The sequence below is a fragment of the Betta splendens genome, chromosome 5, assembly GCF_900634795.4.
Source record: "Betta splendens chromosome 5, fBetSpl5.4, whole genome shotgun sequence".
Lineage (NCBI taxonomy): Eukaryota > Metazoa > Chordata > Actinopteri > Anabantiformes > Osphronemidae > Betta > Betta splendens.
Genome location: NC_040885.2, coordinates 10,059,652 through 10,080,962, shown reverse-complemented (window position 1 = coordinate 10,080,962; position 21,311 = coordinate 10,059,652). Strand labels below are relative to the sequence as shown.

The window sequence follows — 21,311 nt, the reverse complement described above, 5'->3', positions numbered from 1 at the left end:
TACAGTTCAAGTATTTAACAGCAGCATGGTGCTTGCCTTTCGGTTGTGTTTTATTTTTTTACTGATCCAACAAAATGGCTGTGATGGAACTATTTGACTGATTTCTTCATATGCTTGAATGCAGTAAGTTAAGTTATTAACGCCACTCTTGTTCTAGGTTTTAGCGTCTCAGGGGAAGTCCCCGTCATCCTGCTCCTAATGTAAGTTCGTCACGTTCGGTCGTGTCGGTAGGTTCGCGTTACATGTGTGCAGGACACGTGTCCTCCATAAACAGAAGATTGTTGTGAATTTAAAAGAGCCACACACATGTTTTACATTGTAATTGCCGCAGTGATCCAAGTTAGAAACAGTTTACATACTGTAGCGATTAAATGACCAAATTAAGCTGACTCGTTTCCGTTAATGCTCCTCATGACAGGAAGGATCTCTAGCTTATGCTGCGTTCGTAAAACTGACAAACAGTTGGAAATTTCGCTGTCCGCGGAGCCCATTGTAGCCCATTCTCAGACACTTAATGAGCCCAAGGCAGAAGTCACGAAGATGCACGAACTGGACTCCTTACAATCGAATAACCTAATGCCGGAGATCTGGCACCAATTACGTTTTTGCAAAATTAAATTATTTTCCAATATTCTCCACACCTTACCTCATCTACAGTAGGGAGAAAAGAAGCTATTACATATTCTAGATAGATCCAAAAGTATATCTAAAAGATATAGATGAAAGTTTTTCCTGCATTACTTTAAAAATAGGACTAAAAGTAGGTTGTACGTAGGAAGTTTGAAATACCCGCCCCCTGATCTTGCCCTCGAATGCATCATCAGCTAGAAGTTAGCAATTGATCGGATAACGGACTAGCGAGCGAAGCTAGCAAACACTGGCTAGCTCAACACGCGAACGAGGCGACGACGATAAGAGACTCTAACACAATAATGTGTTACTACACGGGAGAGTGTTAAGGAGATATTTTTGTTGGCTCGGGGGCTGGTTTGCGACAATAAATGGTAGCGACATTACTATTTTAGCGAGGCTAGCCGGGCTAAGTTGCCTCACAGAGGAAATGGGACCAAACGGCAGGTTAACAACTGGTTCTGGGGTTTAGCTTTTTTAAGTTGAATAGTTTCCAGTTATGCTTCGGTGAGTGAACAAAGCGACGCCACTATGGTGGTGCTAGGTAGCGTTACAGTAAACCACACCTTAAACTCATACCAGCTGTCACTTTTTCGTTATTTCACGCTTGCCGCGAGAGACGGGACGCAAGCGTGACGCTTCTGCTCTTCCAGTGGCATAACCTGTTCCCACTCTGTTTCCTCGACTTCAGCACCTGCCCAGTTAAACGAGTCCACGGTTCCACACCTGATCCAGCATGAAGGTCGTCGGGTCCAGGTTCTCGTTCTATGCGGGTTTTCTCGTGGGAATCCTGACACTGTACCTGTTTCTGCGGCAGAGGAGCGTGACATTACAGCAGATGCCCCTTGACCAGCTCCACGGTCACCAGCAACGGTCCGAGGACGAGGGGAAGCAATGGAAGAAGGAGAGGTCTGCCCTTTTCAACCTGGAGCACCCGCACCACAAAGGTAGGACACGGGGAGGCCGGGGCCGCAACGCTGCGCATGTTTACAGAACTGAACTGAACTCATGTAATCGGCTCTTATTCTAGGGTGAAGCATCTCCACTCTGCCATAACGAAAGGAATTATTTCTAGCTCACTTTCTAACTTCCAGGCTATTCAGGCTTCCAATCCAGGCATATGCGTTAGGATAACAAAAAGCTACAGAGTAACACAGTAACAGATACCTGCACCTGTTGAATTAAAGTACACACAGCACAATGCAATGAGCCCTAAATAAACTTGTGGAAACACTTTCAAATTGCTGCACCTTTATGTGTCCCTCTTATCGCTGCTTCGAATACACCTGGTTACGAGAGAAACAGGAATTGTTCCGTTTCATTCATGTCTCAGCCCAATAGTTTCATGACTGAAGCTGTACTTTATTCCAGACAAGTATTTAATATATATATATAAATTATTCAACAGTTTGTGCTAAAAATGAGATTATTTCAAATAACACAATGCTTGCCTTATAGAGAGCGTCTGTGTTGATACAGGGTTTATTGCTCTGACAAGATTGGTCGGTTGATGAATGCCTACCCGTGTTCTTTATTCATCTAAAAAATGTTTTTTCCTGTTCTTCATGGGCACTTCATTGTGTTCTGTATCTGTCATGCTAATATACATGTCTGTTTTCTAGGAGAAGATAGTTACATGGCTGATGAACTCTACAAAAAAGTGCGTATCCTTTGCTGGGTGATGACTGGACCTAGCAACCTGGAGACGAAGGCTCGGCACGTGAAGTCCACGTGGAGTCGTCACTGCAATATCGTGGTCTTCATGAGCTCTGTGGAGGATCCCGATTTCCCCACAGTGGGACTGGGCACGAAGGAAGGTCGTGATCAGCTGTACTGGAAAACCATCCGAGCTTTCCATTACGCCTACGAACATCATGCTGAAGAGGCAGACTGGTTCCTCAAGGCAGACGATGACACCTATGTGATCGTAGACAACCTGCGGTGGGTCCTGGCGAACTATACGCCAAATGAACCGATTTACTTCGGCCGTAGATTTAAGCCGTACACCAAGCAGGGCTACATGAGCGGAGGGGCGGGATACGTGCTAAGCCGAGAGGCTCTGCGGCGATTTGTGGAAGGTTTTAAAAGCAAACAGTGCACTCACACCACTTCTGTAGAGGACCTGGCAATGGGGCAGTGCATGGAGAAGGTTGGTGTGTTGGCAGGAGACTCCAGAGACACCAGGCAGAGGGAGACATTTCACCCCTTCGTCCCGGAGCAGCACCTCACTGTCAAGTTTCCTAAGAGCTTCTGGTATTGGAGTTACTGCTACTATCCCATCACTGAGGCAAGTTCAAAAAGCTTTTTTATATTTATTAGCCTTGTACAACACTGTAGTCACTCAGGTGAGCAATGCTAATAGTATTATTTAAACAGACTCAGTCAGAGTCGTTTTGTTTGGCTTGTCTGGTAAATGCTGTTTGCATTGAATGCTTCACGTCATTCTTTACTGACAAACTGGTTTTACAGTATGAAGGTGTTCCCTAAATTCATGCTATGTACTGTACTTGCATACCTATTTGTTACATTTATGGTGCTTAATCTCTGTAATGTTGCATAACTGAATCTTTTCTATTCTATCTTTCTCTCAGGGTCCAAATTGCTGCTCAGACCTGTCTGTGTCTTTTCACTACGTAAATGCTGAAAACATGTATTTACTGGAGTATTACACATATCACTTGCGTGCCTTTGGTTATGGATATCGTTATCAGCCCCCTGCTCCACTGGGCTACAGTTTAAAGTGGGACAGTAGCAAGGAGAAAGAGAAAGAGCTGATGTCTCAAGGGAAAGATGGAAAGGAGAGCGATACCCCCAGGACTGACATGAAACAAGATCCAGATGCCCTTCCTGCAGATATTCTTCCTGATGACCACCCTCCACGTGCTTCAGAAAACAAATGACAATAGGGCTGTGCGCATAAAGGGAATTATGAAAAAGTGTACCATGGAAGTTTGCTGTTTTTATAATCTTGGCTCATATGTCTAAAAAAGGTGGAAGGAGCTGAGGCTTTTCCATGTATGTGGCCTTGCCTGCAATTCTCCACACGAAGGACTGCTGCTAATGGAAACAGTGGATTTCATAACGCGGAGATTTATAGTTTTTATTAGACTTTTTCAGGTTTGCTAGGTGGGTATTACAATTTAATCTATTATTTAAAAGTTGGCTACAGCTTTCTGTCTGGTGTGTGTGTGTGTGTGTGTGTGTGTGTGTGTATGTATATATATATATATATATATATATATATATATATATATATAATATATAATATATATATATATATATATATATATATACATACACACACACACACAACAGACAGAAATATATGTATATTTATTCCTGTTGAAGTATTTACCAGTGTCGCTGTTTATTTCGGAAATGTTTGATCCATTACTTCTACAATGTCACCAAACCTTGTCTTCATTTAAAACCTGGACAGTTATGTGCCTGCTGATAGTAGCCCCAGAAGCCCCATAATTTTATAAGGGGATGAAAACAGGTTGCCAAACCACATTGTGGTTGTAAATTATGGTGTTGGTCATGCAGGGAGTGTTGCTGCTGCTCAGATTTGCCACCGGTGTGTTCCGGTTATCTCAAACCTTTACCATTTAATCTCACGTCTGTCCTTGGTGGGCGGACACACCTAGTCCACATGATCCGAGCCGACACAGTCATCGATTTGTACTTCCTGATACACACCTCACAGCTCCCTGCATTTCCCCTTCTCATTAGCTTGTGCCTTGTAAATTGAGATTGTATGAGCCTCCAGCTGCACACATGACTTTGCACTGTGACATTACCATGATGGAACTAATGCTTTCAGATATACTCTTAAAATCCTTCCAATATAGTGAGTGTGGCGTTTTTGTGAGCCAGTTGTTCATAATAGCTTTTATTTTCAGCCTTTTAGTCTTGATAGTACTGTTCAGGCCACCCACTGTATTCTGTTAGTACATCATGTATTCACAACATTTCCTCTACTGGTTTTTACTAAAGAAATATTACTATGGAAATACTGTTAATTACCAAATACACAGTTTAGCAGTCAGATGGGATTTCCTTAGAAACCAAACACATCTTTTAAATGAAAAATGAAGGCACATGTGAGAATAATTATCACTTTTCTAACCACTTAACATAATATTTCCCCTTGAAGTTAACATTTGACCTAATGGGTTCTTATGAAATGAATGTACCAGTTCCATTATTAAGTTGCTACAAACTTATCTATTACAGTAAGTAACAATACATTGTGGGTTGACTTTCTGCCTGCAAAACGCTTTGTTGAAAACTACCACATACGGTTTTTGGTGGCAGAAAGACAGACATTCACACATTCAGTCCTCGACAATCTACACCAAGATCCAGATTATATTATAGAGCTTGTACAGTACTGTATTTATATTTGAAATGGGTTTTTGTCTGAGACCAGTTGATAAATTTTGTGTGTGTGTGTGTGTGTGTGTGTGTGAGAGAGGCTGTGAGAGCACATGATCACTGTCTAGGTTGTTTTCACTGAGTACTTCAATCACTATAAATAAATGTGTATTTTATTGTAATTCTTGTTTTACCGTTGTTTATTCTATTACTTTAACTCAAATCAGTTTCTTATGAGAGTAGAACATTTATGCATATTTAACCTAATGGGTGCTAACATTTAATAGGCCCTCTACTGGCTACAGAACACGGTGGACATCGTATGGTGAATATTGTATCTCAGTTGTGTGACGCTTTGGCTTCTGTGGATACAAACAAGTAATTGTTGCTGCACATTTATCTTACACTGACAATATGTGTTACAGTAGATCATGTATAAGCGTATCAAAGCTCATTCCCTGTTCTGCGTCCTGTAAAATGGGTTTCCCAAGTCTTTTCGAGTCTGGGTGTAAAATATGCTGCACACGTTGGTGGTGAGTGTGATTTTGAGACTCGACAGACTCCGGTGTGATGATGACTAATTAGTGGTTCATGCCTGAGGAATGAATGAGGAAAAGCAGCCTGATGGGTAATCAGCTGTGTGTGGACCTGTCTGTTTGCATCAACATGTTCTGATGTTGATTAGACACCAAGGGCTTTGTCTATTAACTAGTGCTACTTGTCCGCAGAAATGCAAGCAGCATTTACTGGTAGTTTCCTTTTCCCATTTCTCACTGAATGTCCAACAAGACACATTCCCTAGATCGACTGAATGCTAAGTAAAAGCACAGATGTTTTTGTCTGCACTTCCTCAAATGTGTCTTTAAAGCTGCTGAAAAGAAAAGAGGAAGGTGTGAATGTGACCATTGGAACAAACGCATTTATTATGTGGACTCAGGGAGCTGTTACCGCACCCACCAGTTACCGTAGTGTCAATATAGAGTAGAGGTTTAACCACTCCTTCATACCAACTCCTTTGGTCCATCGAGGAATGACATAGTGCTCGATGGCTTTTCCAGTAAGGCCAGTTTAGGATTAGATGGACACAATGGCCCCAGACATAAACAAGAAAAAATAAACGAAAAAAGACATATTAGAAACAAAACTAATGTGATTATGATACTGTAATTACATAAAAACACAGCACTGGCACAGGCCGCCTGCCACTGTTTACCTTGGCCTTTGGCTGCAGTCAACAAACCAAATTAGATAATTCAGAGCACGAGTTGACGTTTGCACTAATAATTAAACCACGACAAGTTCACAAGATTAAACGCAGTTTTAGTTCCAGTTTAGTCACATTTACTGACGCTGTTCTGTGAACTTTACCTCAGAAATCACTCTGCTTCCTTCCCTTCGCTGCTCAGCTGCGTAAGAGAAATTGTTGCTCGGGGCTCGAGGGGAGATTTTCTCCAAGTATTTGGGTCAAAAACAAAACGTAGCAGCTGCGAGCGGGAAGGAGATGAGGGGGGATGAGAGGACAGCCCAGCAGACAAACAAGTCCGCTCTGGAACACATGGACTTGCCCCACGTGAATCAATATTCAAGCCCTGATCCCCGTTGAGCAACGGGGCCAAAGACGAGAGGGGCTCAAAGACAGATGAGACGGAGGGAGGGGCTGTGGGACGCCGCGTGTAAAGCAGGGGATTCTCACTGGGAGCAGGGAGAAAGACGACCGCTATCCCTGCTAGAACCAAGGGGCTCGACATCCTGAAGCCGCCCTGGTCACACCGCTGGACTCCAGGACTCCGGATCAAACTAATATTAAGGTACTGTAGGAGGAGGATGAATCATTGTCATGGGATCAGGCAAACGGGACACTGGGGAAAGTTATGTCTTGGGTGGATGTCAGTGCAGACAAAGGTTTCACCTTAATTAATATTCAGAACATCACTATAAAAAATGATGGACACATTTTTGACTTTGTTTTTGTTAGTAGTGCTCTGACAGAGCATTATATATATTTATAACTAACATGCAATAAAAAAAACATCTGCTCATTTAAATAAGAGTTGTTTAATATTTGATGTCTGCAGAAAAGGTGTAAATGCAGGCACATGATCGTCTCTGACTGCTTTGGCCCTTTTTTCCTCTATGCTCCCTGGTTTGATAGGAGCTCAGAGTGGAATGATGTCCCACAAAGTGAAGTGGCTCATTGTGATCCGGCTCCTGCTGACTGAACAGGTTCTGTGCCGGGCGCCACCTCCGCCGACACCCAGGGGTCCTCAGCTTCCGGGACCTGACGTCCACGAGGAGCTGGAGGAAACAGCCCAACGGCCTCGTCAGTCTGTGGCGCCGGCCCAGGTCCGGCTCAGCCTGGGGTCGTCTGGGGAAATGCCTGGTTCTGCCTCCGAGGGGAGAATCCAGTCTGCGGCGCGGATGATAACAGTGCTGAAGACAAGGCTCCAGGGGCAGATTCAAGCCCATCTCCACATGCAGGGAAACATCAGCTGTCAGGAGCTGCTCTCAGCCAGCACCATGGACGACCCGATGTCCTTCACGCTGCCCCTGGAGCTGCTGGGCCTCTCTCTGGTACCGGTGCTGGTCGCGGCCGACTGTCCAAAGGAAGCAGAGGTGCTGATGCTCAGGCTGTATGACCTGCTGGGAGCGGCCGATGCGGAGGAGCTCCTGATGGAGGTGGAACGGCTGATGGAGAGGAGGACGAGCACGTCGCCGCCTGCCCCCACACCGCAGGCGGCCGCTGGAGCCGGGCGCCGCATGGAGGCCGTGATGTTCAACATCCAGCAGCTGGTGACAGTGGGGGAGGGCACCTCGGAGCAGGGGGGACTCTGCGAGGGCTGGACCCGGGTGAGCGGGGCCGTGCTGGTGGGAGCAACGGTGGAGGGGTCCGCGGGGGGGCTGGAGGCGGCTCTGAGCGGCTGTGAGCGGCTGGGAGCTCTGTGCGCCGGCGTGAGCGGCAGCGGCAGCGGCAGCGGGACGTACCGGGCTCTGGTGAAGAGGGGCAGCCGCGTCCTGCCCTCCGACGGCCCGGGCTCCGAGTGCTGGATCCGCCGGTGCGGCGCGGACGCGGACGCGCGCGCCCGCGGCCGGCGGCCGAGGCGCAGCCCGCGGCGGCGCTGCGTCAACGAGAGCGAGCGGCGCGTGTACAGCGTGGTGGAGTGGATCCCCGCCGTCAGCACCCTCTACAACCTGGGCACGGCCGTGTACTACGCGTCCGTCAACTGCTCCCAGACGGCCAAGGAGCGGGCCATCGTCACGGCCGTGGACCTGGGCACGGACGCGCTCATGGTGGCCACCGGGGGCGCCGCCGGGGTGGCGGGCTACGCCGTGGGCGCCGGCGTGAAGACCACCGTGAAGGCGAGCGTCAAGTATCTGCTCGACTCCATGAGGGACGACGACGACGTCCTGGTCAATCAGTTCTCGTTAGGCGACGACAGCATCATCATACAGTAGAACCAGGAATCAGTCATGTCAGTCACGTGTGAATGACGCTGGACCAGTGCCGGACAAGGTCAAATACAGCAGACTACATGTAATATAGATGGTTTAGAAAACAAGATTACAGCTTAAAATGATTACCTTACAACAAGGAACAAAACTATTAGAAGATCTGTCATATTAGAAGCACTTAAAGAACTGTCTCAGGAAATGAAGCCGTGACCCTTCACATTTCCTCTCCTCTCTCTTCTGCACCTTCTGTCAGTTGAGTAGTGTCACATTTACACCTCTTAGTGTAATTACAGGGACAATAGAAGAGGGAGAATAGAAAATTATAGTTTGTTTTATATGTTTATGTAGCGGTAGTACTGTAAGTGTGTTTTATAGTAAATTAACAAAATAACATATATTATTTAATGTGCATGTTGATTTTTTCTGTTTAGGTTGGAATTTATTTTAGGACAGGAGAGCAGTGTAACCTTTAATGTGCACCGTGTGCTGAATAAAGATACATGAAGGCAGCTTATGCCTGTTATCTGATTTCCAAACAAACTAGAAACACTCCACACCCCATATTTTCAAGAGCAGGGAACATTTCTTCCTCGTTTAATCAGGTACTTTTTGTACAGCGCACTCGTCTTGTTGACTTGGCCTCATAACCTGGTCCTGCAGTGCTGCGGCACCGTGGCTGTTTCGTAACGACCCGGTCAGTCACAGTTCCAGATCTCCAGTCAAGACAGTTCTCAGTGTGACTGTCAGCTGTCAGTCACACTTTTAGACACAGATATCACAGGTCTACCCGTGGACGCGCGCGTCTGACTCCAGAAAATCACAACAAGCTCAAGGTGGATGGACCAGTAAAAGGAATCCACGGGTGTGTGTTAAGGCTTTGACGTCAGTCCTTGTCCTCAGGCGTTTCACATCATTTACATAGGACTTTTAGAAGTGACCTTGCCTCATTAAACTACTACACACTACTATGTGCTGTATAAAGGAGCGTCTATGCTGCAAAATGTTGAGGTACATATATTCTAATTCTAATTCTAATGTAGAGTATTCTAATTAGTCTAATTGGCGTTAACATTTGTTTCAAGATTAAATTAAACATGAACATGAATCTACCATGGAGCCATTATCGACTTCATTAGTTTCACGTGACTGTTGCCCAATCGCAGCACAGGTAACAGAGAGAAGCCTGGTCCAGCAGAGGGCAGTGTACACCTGACAAACTTACTGACATCTTCTATGTTACGAGAGAGTACAAAAAAAAAAACATGCAACACTTAGTGGCAGAATGCACAGTGCCGTTAGTCAGTGTGTACACATCTAACTACACAGCCAGGCTGCAGATGTGCAAAGAAACATCTGTGTGGAGTGCGGCCCACGTCCAGATGGGAGGAGAACAACAGGGCACGGTCCGCGAGACTTCCAGATCTATGAAGGAACTGGCCAAGCGAGGTGTGGTAATAGATACAGAACAGAGGGCGACAGTAGCACTAGACATGCAGTAGCAGCACCAATATGGAAGGAGTATAAGCCTCAGAAACCACTTTAGTTTCTTGAGGACTGGATAGATAGGCAAGGGACAGGTCACCATCACAGTAACACAAATTACACAGTTTAATGTTTGTTCTTTTGAATTATTGTTTAAAGTGGACAATGAAGTTAAAAATAGCACTAACGCACACATTTAAACCAGGAACCTCACAACAGTGACTGGTAGATGTATTTGAAAAAAAGTGTCTTTGTTTGCGAAGTGAACCTAAAAGTCGTAGCGCCCCCTTTTGGTAAACATAAAAATTACACCAATATTCCCATCTGCACTTTTCTATTTTTACAGACATTCCACGCTACATTTCCACCATACATGTATATGAATAAATTACACCGCTATAAAGGACTGTACAAACTATACAAACGCATACTACCTGTTTTGTGCGGCTGTGGGTGTTCATCGCGTCACGTGTTCACCAAAACCTTTAACTTTCACAACGTCATTTCTTGGAAAGTTTCACACAGGGCCATAAGTTTCTATTTCGATCACCACGCCTCTCTCCGGTAACTGACGTGAGCAGGCACCAACCGCACGCGCGGACCAGTCTCTGGCCTGACCAGTCAGCTCGCGGCTCTCAGCACACCAGGGAACTGGCAACCAGTGCGCCGACATTTCGGCTCTTTATCAGCTTTGCGAGCCCGGTGCCAGAGCCGTAATGGCGCCTGCAGTTCACGTGAGGAACAAATTGGGAGGGACGAACGGTTGACCAATGAAAATCAACGAAGTGTTTGCGGAGGAAGGCAATTTGCATTTGGGTGGAAGTTGTTTTGATTACCGACTGAAGGCACCAACGCGACAATCTAGCGTTAGCAATGCACCTGTCTCTACTTTAATGTACTATTTAGCTAATTAAGTCACCGCGTATCCTTGGATTGAAACCGTAAAACGGTGAGTAACTAGTCGAGTCCTGTCTGCGATGTTGACCGCTAACTAGCGCACAACTCCTAATGGCGTGACAGCATAATAACAAACCTTGCAGCCATATATTTTCCTAGTTACGCATAGGAATGCCTTCTTAATAGCTCGTTTGCTACCTCCACTCTTAAAAAAGACTTAACTCGCATTATGACAGATTATCTTGCCGTGTGGTGCAGATTTACGAACACTCGTGCTGTATACACAGATAGTGGTATTTACATTGTATTTGTGGCAGTAATTATTATTCTTACTACTGTTACTACTGACTATTGGGCTAAAAGAGTGCACTGAAACCTGCTGTTTGCTGTGTGTGCATGTTGGCGTGGCCCTGGTTGACCCTAGGATGGCTCAGTGGGAGAGACTGAAGCAGCTTCATGCTGTGTACAGACAGCAGTTACACGAGCTGTATGACAGGGATGCTTTACCCATGGATGTCCGGCACTACCTGGCAACCTGGTTAGAGAAACAGGAGTGGTAAGAGGACGCGGGCACGTCATTCAAGCATGGCAGTAAAAAGTCGCTGTTTGGAATGTATGTTGTGATTTGTTCTCATCAGGGAGAGAGCAGCTCACGATCATGACCTGGCCATGGTGCTGTTCCAGGTCCTGCTGGAGAACCTGGATATCCAACACAGTCGCTTTGTCCAGGACGAGTCATTCTTACTGCAGCACAACATAAGGCGCTATAAACAGAACTTTCAGGTGTGTCTGCGACTGTCAAGGCCATCACTCGCTCACATGCTTGTTTAGATTTCTGGAACTGTCCCGTCTGAGGGCAACATGCAACTCTAGCTTTGACGTCTCTCCTCTGACAGAGGTACCTGGATGATCCATGTCGCCTAGCATGCACGGTACTGTGGTTTCTGGACAAAGAGAAGGAAATCCTCCAGAGTGCCGAGCTGGCTGAGCAGGTTAGGGCAGCGCTTCATTGGGTTATTGACGTAGCTCATCATTTTATCACAGTCTAAGAACTCTGTGCATACTGTAGGATAATTACAGCATCACTTAGCACATGCTGCTGGATGTTTGAAGAAGGGCCACACAGAGTATGACTAAGTGTGTGGGCTAAAAAGCTAAGATTTTCCACCAGGTTGAAACTGCCACTGCCACGCTCTTTAGCTGTGTATCGTATTACTTGCTCAATAACCAGTATCACACCTGAAAGATTCTTAATGCCACATGCTACTCCATCTTTTGCATTGTCGCAGGTCCAGTGTTTGCAAGTAGAACCAGAAGCCATGGAGACGAGCAGCCAACAGGACCTTGAGCGTAAAATGGCAGGCCTCCGGAATGAAGTGCAGGTGCTGATCATGTTGCTTTATGATAATGTAATACACTTGGCAAATAAAATGTGGTACAGTTTTATTTTTATTGTTTTGGATTATAGTGCATGGAACATACGATAATATGTTTGGAGGAGCAGCAAGATGAGTTTGACTTTAAATTCCAAACCCATAAGATGGAAGGTAAGCAGCAGGCAGTTCTCTTTATATCTGCATGCCAATAATCTCCATTACCTCTAATCATTCACTTTCATGAGCACTGAGTCATGGCTACATATGCTTTGTTTTGTCTGTCTCGTATGGAAAATGTTACCTCATCCTGGAATCTGCCACACAGCCGTGGTAGATGAGGCCATGAAGAAAGAACAATTGAAACTTCTTCAGTCACTCGTTAACAGGCTGAATAATTGCAGAAAGGTACAGAGGTTAATCTTCATGAATGACACCTTCATCTTTCCACTCCGGTCCTATTCATGTTTTTTTCATGTTCGCTCTTTGCTCTCACGGTCACCTTCATAGAGCACACTGTCAGACTTAACTAAGCTCCTGGACAAGGCTGAGGAGCTGATAGACTTACTGGTGAAGAAGGAGCTTGTGGAGTGGCAGAGGAGGCAGCAGAAAGCCTGCATAGGTGCTCCGGACAATGTTTGCCTGGATCAGCTAGAGAACTGGTATGTGCCTCCACCTGCTCCTTGTGTTACAGCAGTACTGTAACAAAAACATTCTGCAGCCATTGCATTAATTTGATTCTGTAGTAGGTAATGTGAGACATTATTACTGTTTTAAGCCTTTCTCTCTTGGTTTGCAGGTTCACCTGCATGGCAGTGAGCCTGTTCCAGGTCCGGGAGTTTCTCAGTAAGCTGGAGGAACTTGTGGGAAAAGTGTCCTATGAAAATGATCCTATAAAGGCCCAGAAACCTGCACTGCAGAGGAGAGCAGATATTCTGCTACAAGACTTACTCAAGAGGTCTCGCTGCTAGGACACTAGATCATACTAGATCACCAATGTCTTGGTGAAGGGTACTAATTTGGTTTGCTTTTTCCTGAAGTTCTTTTGTGATCGAGACTCAGCCGTCCATGCCTCAGGGAAAGGGACCCCTGGTTCTGCGCACCAATGTCCAGTTTTCTGTTAAGACCAGGTCAGCCTGCCACACCAAGCAGCCTTTTTTCTTTTCTTATCCCAGTGTAAAGCATAAATTAGCTGTAATTTCCCACAACTAGAATTTGACACTAATGCCTCAAAGAGAGAAGTATAAGTGTATTTTATAGCCTTTATTCTTAACGTCCAAAATCATGCTTGATTTTATTATTTGCAGGCTCCTTGTTAAGTTTCCTGAACTGAATCACACTATGAAAGTGAACGTCTCGATGGACAGGTGAGATTCCTTCTTTTAATCTAAGTTACCTCCTGTACACATAGAACAGATCTGCATCTTTAATATTGTCTTGAAGCTACAGTATGATGCTTTTATTGCCCCCATGTGTTCACTGCTTTGTTTCTCTCCCACTACATTTAGGGAGGTACCTCACATCAAAGGGTGAGTATGCTGCCTTTACTCAGGCCACTGGTCCAATATTAAATGTTACTGTCAGAAGAGCTTTATTAAACATTAAATATTTGCTAATAATACTTTTTCCCACATTGTATTATGCCTATAGATATCGATGTTTTAATGTCTTGGGGACCAAAAGCAAAGTGTTAAACATGGCAGAGAGCCAGAGTGGAGGCATGGTGGCAGATTTCAGACATCTGGTGAGGAATAATGTTTTGAGGGCACGAATTAACTTACAACTAAAACGATTAAAGACAGCTTAAATGATAAAGTGTGAAGGCTAATAGGCCTGCCACAGTATATTATGCTGGACTAATGTGCGCTGTTTTCGCAGACCCTGAAGGAACAGAAATCTTCAGGTGGTGGCAAAGGAGGCAGTGACGTGAGTAGACGCCGGCGTCCCTGAAGAGCTGGAAACACTCTCTTTTCTGTACTGCAGAAATCCACACATTATAATCTCTTGTTTTGGTCAAAACAGATTTCCCTCAGTGTTACTGAGGAGCTGCACATCATCAACTTTGACACAGTGTTTGACCTGAAGGGGTTGTCAGTTGTGTTGCAGGTGAGGATTTATTTCAGTAGATTATTCTATATATTATAACGGTTACTATATAAATCTTAAGCATATCATCGTTGTGTTTAATGTTTTGCTATGAAGCTATAACCTTAATGAGTTGTTTTCTCCAAAATCAGGCCTCCTCGCTGCCAGTGGTCATCATCTCCAACTCCAGCCAGCAGCAGAGTGCCTGGGCATCTGTCCTCTGGTTCAACATGCTGAGTCTGGACACAAAGGTGAGAGATCACTATGGTCACACACACGCGCACACACACACACACACACACACACACACACACACACACACACACACACACACACACACACACACACACACACACACACACTCAGAGAATAGCATTTAAAATGAATTATATGATGTTTATGATATGTTAACATGAGTTTTTTTCCCCAGGATGTCAAATTTTTCGCCAACAATCCAACTGCCACTTGGCCACAGTTTGGGGAGATGTTGAGCTGGCAGTTTCTGTCTGCTACCAAACGTGGTCTGAGTGATGAGCAGCTGGAGATGATTGCGCACAGACTCTTTGGTAAACTCTATTTTTCAATGTATTTGTAGCGATTACAGTAGCGATTAATACACCTGAAGATGTGAATGATGAGCATTGCACAATATAATTTGATGTTTTTAATTAATTTTTAGTGTTTTAAGGTAGATTTTGTCAATGATTGAAACTTAGGTACGGTTTTCTCTATTTTCTATCCCACCAGGGAAACAGCGCAACTACGACAACTGCAAAGTTGCTTGGTCAAAATTCAGCAAAGTAAGAACTGAATTGTAGAAATTCAACTTACAGTAACACTTTTACTATTTTATTAATGTTTAATGTAAAACTTGTTCTACTGAACATAAGCATGTCAGCACAGAGGGACTAATCTTACTGGGACATCAGATCGACTCTCACTAATCCACTGAGTGGTCATCTGTAAATACACACTTTATGTGTGTGTTTTAAGTTTCCACTGCTTCTGTTATAGGAAAACTCCCCTGAAACTTTCTGGGTTTGGTTTGATGGCATCCTGGTGATGGTGAAAATGTACCTTGAACATCTGTGGCGGGACGGGTATGTTTAGTGAACACGTGTGAACCTGGCTTTAAAGTAGAGGAGAGAATTGTCTTGATTGTATGTGTCTTTTGTGTTGGTACTGCAGCCTCATTATGGGTTTTGTGAGCAAAGGCAAAGAAAAATCGCTCCTGAAGAAAAAACAAAGGGGCACGTTCTTGTTGCGCTTTAGCGAAAGTGTTATCGGAGGAATAACTTTCTCCTGGGTGGAATACGACATTTTTGGTGAGTTTTAGTTATTCCAAAACTTTGGCACGATGTGTATAAGATGCATTAATGCTCATGTTTTCTATTGGCCCTCCTCCTTTTTAGGTGAACCTTGCATAAAGACCGTCCAGCCCTTCACCAAAGTTGACCTTACCCAGATCCCCTTTCATGAAATCATAAGGAATTTCCAGATCTTAGAGAGTGAAAATATCCCAGAAAATCCTCTACTTTTTTTATATCCCAACACTCCAAAAGACAAGGCCTTTGGAAAATACTACTCCGAGAAGAGTGGCGGTAAGGACCACAGATGTTTTGCAGATGCTTGTTGCATCTTGTTACCCAAATAACTTCAACACAATGTGTGTTTTGCTGATTTTTGTGCACTGTTGCTAGTGTTGGCATGAAGTTAAATCTCATTCTCTTTCAGATAATAGTCCCTACATCAAATACATCAAAACCAAGCTGATGTTTGTTTCAAAAGAGTAAGTATATGAATTAGTGTGGCTGGTCATTCATAGAGTCTGAAGTATCCCTTCTGAACTGTTATTTACACAGAAACTAGACTAACTTAGAGTAGGTGAAAACCACAGCCTTTTCTGTATCAAGAACAACTGGTTGTAATGGGTGTTTGTCATTGGTCATGTAGGAACTCACTGGAGGCTTGGTCACCCATGCACTCTGATATGACACAGGGCGAAGGCCCGGAGCCAAGCAATGGCACGTGTGCAGAGGAAGCTGGTGAGTCATGGCTCTCCTTGCTGTCCGTCCATTAAAATCCTTCCCAAACAAATCACTTTCCCGTCATCAATCGGCGTCTGTGTCCGCTTCGTAGGCGGCCTTGCTGTCTAGATACTGTATAGTAAAGTCAGAAGTCGGCTATGAACGTTTCATACTTGCGTTTGTATTGCATGGGGCAGTTTGCTGCTTGTACTGCATGCGTTTATGTTCACTGGCAGGTGCTCTGGTGTCAATAACATCTAAAATGTGTGTGGAGGTTCACTGCATGCAGAGATTTGTCCCACTTTACTTACAGCTAGTTCAACATTTTGGCTAACATAATTTGTCAAATGGTGATTAAATCCACTGACCTGCATGTTGACTACTGTCTAAAAACTACAGTGCATGTTTATCAGACAGCTACAGAGGAACTGGTCAACAGATGATGTTACTATTTGACAAAGCTGTTTGCATTCTTCAGCCTTTATGCTAAGCTAAGCTAATGGGCTGTATAATGGACAGATAAGAGAACAGTGTTGATGCTCAGGCATTAAATAATCATCCATTCTAACATACTGACCCAACCCATTTACAGTAGGTTTACACAGTTACTGTATATAGGGTACTTATAAGTACCTTTTAAGGATATTTAATTTGAAGGTCAGTTGAAAAATACAAAAGTGCTGAAGTGCTGTACTTGTCTGCACAGTACATCACAGCCAGACATCACACAGCCATGACGGCAGAATCAGCATATTTCACTTGTCTCCTTCTTTGCTCTCAGAACCAAACGAGGACGCGCAGCCTGTGATTTTACCACTGGAAACCTTTCAACCTGATCCCTTTTTTTCTGTCGCGGCCCCACCAGACCCCCCAGAGGATTTGCTGACGTACCTCAACAACCCCAACCTCTTTGAATTTGAAGAGACATCCCAGTGGTGTCTGAGTTCAGTCATCTAGAATTCCATTCCCTCCCACCACAAGCCTGTGGAAGCCTTTTTCAATAAGCATGTGTTGTGCATCTTTTCATTCTTGCATCACAATATCCAACCAATCAACATGCTACCGAACATAACTGTTTGCTTTGAATACTCTTCACAAATACTTGACATCATGCACTGTTTATATGCACCTTTATATGCTTGACTATATTTTGTGACCTTTTAAATGGAAAATATTATGTTAGACCATACACAATACAGATGTTAAATAGCTGGGGCTCAAATGGCAAGAGTCACATTCTGTTAATGTCCCAGGCACAGAACCCAAGCATACTAGACCACTTAAATCTCATACGTTATCAATTCATAAAACGTATTAGCACTTATTGACTAGGAGGCTGGTATGTTTATTATAAGATATTGAAGAATTGCTAAAACTGCACATAATTTATTTTTTCTGACCTAAAGCTGAATACATTTTACTTCCTTTAATTGTTTTTTTCTATTGGCCAGTTTTCTTAAATCAAAATGTTATGTCTTGTTTGTTAAAGCTTGGCAACCTAATGTCATTGACAGAAGGTACTGTAATCATCATGGTAAATAAAATAAAATAAAATTGGCTTAAATTGCATTTGTAGTTGTAATAACTTTCTCTAGCATTTCTCTACCTTTGTGTGGTTAAAGATCACAGCTCGCTTTGCTTTTGCTGCCAACTTTAAAGGCATTGGCTCTGATTGCACACCCAAAGAAAACAGACAGGGGCAAGCGCACCAACCAGCCAAACCTCCCGCAACACATCCACTACAGCATCTTTAGAGCAGCATCGATATATACACACCAGACAAACTGAAGGATAAGCCTCGCCCATTCAAAAGACTGGGGCTTTATACATTGTACTAAAGTGACAAAATGTATGTCACAGCTATTGTGATTTGACTTAACATCATGTTTGAATGTGTAAATAAAGAAAAAGATTGTCACTAATTAAACTATTTGTAACCAGCAAGTGCTTTTTTCATCATGGCCTATAATGACTAAAGCATCTCTTAACATAACTGTAGTCATACAGTTTATCACAATACAGCATATATTTATTGCCGTACAGCTTAATACAGGTATAAGGATCAACACAAATAATAAAGTCGCTTTGACAAAAACAAAACACAAAATGCTGCAGAGCAGTTCACGTCTGTGTCGACAGTGGCTTTTGTAGTGAGCCTTGTGTGTCACAAACTTCACCGACATGCAGCGTAGAATCAAAAGGCCCCCACTTAAAATCACTGCTTTCATACAGCAAGTCAGAGCAGACACAGAGTTGAGACACTGAAATGACTCACACATGTACGCGGTAAGTTCAGCAGTGTGTTATTCAGGAACGTCCCGTGCCGATGTTGTAATCTGTGGTTTTAAAATGACGTAACAGAAACCAAATTATTACAGCTAAACAGAAAAAATGACAACGCAGGCATGTAACAGTCAAATGCCTCAAGTTTGTAATATTAGGGAAAGTAACATGACTTGATGAGTCTGTTTTTTCCAGATTCTTGACACTCAGCTTTACTTTTTGACTCCCACAAAAAGTAAACTGACAGATAGAGTTCTCTCGTTCAACACTGTACATCACACGCCACTCCTATTCCGTTTAGTGGTTCCGAGGCCGCGCTACCGGGCCCAGAGGCGGCTGAGGGGCGCAGCCGCCCTGCCGAGCAGCACGCGGTACGCCTGGCGAAACTGCCGGTTCATCACGGCGTACAGCACGGGGTTGATGCAGCTGTTGAGCCAGGTGAGGTTGGCACAGATCATGTGCAACACCCGCGGGGCGCTGTTGTTTTTGTCGGCGATGTTGAGCAACAGGAAGGGGACGAAGCAGAACACGAAGCACAGGAACACGGCGAAGCACATTCGCGTCACGCGCTTGAACTCGCCGTCGTCTCCCGCAGCTGCGGGGTGGGAGGATGCTGCGGCGGGGGCGTGGGTGGAGGGCTGTGGGGCGGGGCTGACGTCTGAGGGCTGGTTGGCTGGGGCTGATTTTGGCGGTTTGGATGAAGACTGCGCGGGATCGTTCTTACTGTGCTCCAAATCCAGCTGGCTGCTCATCTCGCAGCTGCACGTGGCGGCCGTGCCGCTCTCCACGCCGCTGTCGTCGGTGCCCTGCGCTGCGGCCACCGGCTGCTTTTTGGACGACCGCCGGCTGAGCCTGTAGCGGAGCAGCGCCCGCTTGGCGAGGCGCACGCGCCGGTAAATGAGGAGGTAGAAGGCGCCGACGCAGCCCAGGCCGATGAAGAAGTAGAAGAAGAGCAGGATGGTGGTGTAGGGGCGGCCGCGGGTGCGGTGGAAGCTGCACGTGCACACCTGCGGCACGAACACGTAGACGGTCCAGAGCGGACCGAAGCTGGCCAGGCCCAGCGCCCACGCCGAGATCAGCAGCAGAACCAGGCCGGCGTCGGAGAAGACGCGGTCGAACACGGCCCGCTTGGCCACCAGCAGGTACCGGCTCACGGCCACCACGCAGAGCGTGATGATGGAGACCGAGTTGGAGAGGAAGAGGAGCAGGCCGAAGACGCGGCACCACAGGGGGCCGCCGCGCCACCTGAGGTGCAGGTAGGAGTCCACGGAGGCGGGCTGCAGCACGGTGCAGTAGAGCAGGTCGGCGACGGCCAGGTTGACGATGAGCGCGTTGAAGCGCGTGCGGAGCCGCGCGTCCGAGGCGAAGGCGAGGACGGTCATCAGGTTCCCCACGGTGCCCGTGACGCACACGACGCAGCCCCACAGCACGGCGAAGTAGCGGTAGCCCACCACCGAGGGGGTGAAGCAGGAGAAGTCGTCCTCGGTCTGGTTGGTGGAGTTCAGCAGCATTCTGTCCGACTGCAGGAACAAGAGGAGACGCCGGAGTTACTGGAAACGACGTTCAGACTGAAACCCAGTCCTTTCTGCTTTTATACCAACTGCAGTTCACGGGTTGAAAGGGGAAGTTTTAGGTGGATCAGCCTTGTGTAGATACAAACTTTAGTTCGGTATCATTACACAGATTTCTGCATATATACAGTGTATAAATCATCCTTTATTAAATAATTAACATCCTATAAGTTTTTAAAACCTTTACAACATAAACTAAAGATTTGTTTCATGCTCATATCACTAAGGTGAATTCAGCAGTTTACTGTAGACTGACTTAAGCAATCATTTAAATGTACATTTACCGTAAATCTATGACCTTTGTATATTTAGGTTAGAGTAACTTCAGACTTTCAGTCTAAAAGACTCACCTTACAGGTCGGTGCTCACGCTCTCAGCTGCTGATGTGTTGTTGTCATCCTCTCCCGAGCGCTGCTGCTCTGAACCTCTCGCTTCCTGGTGATGTCACATCAAACTTTCATTCACTGTGTTGCTACATTAAATAACCCTCAGCCAACGAAATGAGGGGGATTTTTCACTTCATGTTTCAATAAAGGAAGTGAAAGCTGCTGTATTTCCTGCGGAACGGCTAATATTACAATTGGAATAACCCATGTGGAAGAAAATAGCAAATAAACCACAAATGAGAATAAATGTTCATTCTAATATAGCTGCATCAGCCAACCATCACACCCGCTCACATATTCACCCCTTTCACTTTTTTATATCAATACTGAAGAACAATTAAAGCTCACAGAATGAAACTATGCTCATTAAAGTTCAAGCTGGTCAATTAAAAGCAGCTGTAAAAGAGCAAACTCCTCAGCATCTGTCAGACCTTGTTCTGGTGGTTCCTCCTTCAGGACGGGGTCCAGCCTGGTGTCGTCCCTCACTGCCCTCTGTCCCACTCACAGTCTCAGTGAACGCAGACTTGCACAACGGGCCGATCCAGATGTGGGAGGGGATCCCTCAGGACACGGGCGACGCTACCTGCTCATCAGGAGCGAGCTCAGACATCGTCAGGAATGCATGGAGGGAAAAACACGCGGGAACAATGCACGCGAATGGAAATGGGGTATGTGATGAAATTCAGCCTCTGAAGAGCTGAGCCAAACAAAACCTCTAGTTTGGTTTTATTTCAAATCTTTCCTGCATTT

At 45.1% G+C, this 21,311-nt stretch overlaps 4 protein-coding genes across 5 annotated transcripts; 3 read left to right on the top strand and 1 right to left on the bottom strand.

Annotated features, from left to right (window-relative positions):
* The first annotated feature begins 812 nt into the window (after positions 1–812).
* On the top strand, positions 813–5,189 carry c1galt1lb (core 1 synthase, glycoprotein-N-acetylgalactosamine 3-beta-galactosyltransferase 1, like b). Of its 2 annotated transcripts, XM_029152215.3 has the most exons (4): positions 813–1,137; positions 1,322–1,577; positions 2,253–2,917; positions 3,222–5,189. In XM_029152215.3, exons 2-4 carry the CDS (start codon positions 1,367–1,369, stop codon positions 3,528–3,530), a joined length of 1,185 nt encoding a protein of 394 aa, XP_029008048.1. In that variant the 5' UTR covers positions 813–1,137; positions 1,322–1,366; the 3' UTR covers positions 3,531–5,189. The 2 variants fall into 2 exon arrangements, with proteins under 2 accessions (XP_029008048.1, XP_029008049.1); XM_029152216.3 differs by having other exon boundaries at positions 813–1,577.
* Positions 5,190–6,451: 1,262 nt separating this feature from the next.
* On the top strand, positions 6,452–8,966 carry apof (apolipoprotein F). The gene is made up of 2 exons (XM_029151694.3): positions 6,452–6,815; positions 7,160–8,966. The coding sequence occupies exon 2, from the start codon at positions 7,174–7,176 to the stop codon at positions 8,458–8,460; it is 1,287 nt and encodes a 428-aa protein (XP_029007527.1). The 5' UTR covers positions 6,452–6,815; positions 7,160–7,173; the 3' UTR covers positions 8,461–8,966.
* Positions 8,967–10,728: 1,762 nt separating this feature from the next.
* stat2 (signal transducer and activator of transcription 2) lies at positions 10,729–17,890 on the top strand. Its single transcript, XM_029150188.3, has 24 exons — positions 10,729–10,888; positions 11,261–11,392; positions 11,475–11,619; positions 11,733–11,828; positions 12,126–12,218; positions 12,305–12,383; positions 12,538–12,617; positions 12,720–12,871; positions 13,009–13,167; positions 13,250–13,339; positions 13,517–13,576; positions 13,718–13,738; positions 13,860–13,953; positions 14,088–14,135; positions 14,232–14,315; positions 14,447–14,545; positions 14,725–14,860; positions 15,042–15,094; positions 15,309–15,394; positions 15,483–15,619; positions 15,707–15,895; positions 16,029–16,083; positions 16,248–16,339; positions 17,103–17,890. The coding sequence occupies exons 2-24, from the start codon at positions 11,262–11,264 to the stop codon at positions 17,276–17,278; spliced, it is 2,355 nt and encodes a 784-aa protein (XP_029006021.1). The 5' UTR covers positions 10,729–10,888; position 11,261; the 3' UTR covers positions 17,279–17,890.
* A 438-nt stretch (positions 17,891–18,328) lies between these two features.
* Positions 18,329–21,230, bottom strand: gpr84 (G protein-coupled receptor 84). The gene is made up of 3 exons (XM_029150191.3): positions 20,993–21,230; positions 20,526–20,610; positions 18,329–20,124 (listed from the first exon to the last, which is right to left on the bottom strand). Exon 3 carries the CDS (start codon positions 20,113–20,115, stop codon positions 18,922–18,924), a length of 1,194 nt encoding a protein of 397 aa, XP_029006024.1. The 5' UTR covers positions 20,116–20,124; positions 20,526–20,610; positions 20,993–21,230; the 3' UTR covers positions 18,329–18,921.
* Positions 21,231–21,311: the final 81 nt, after the last annotated feature.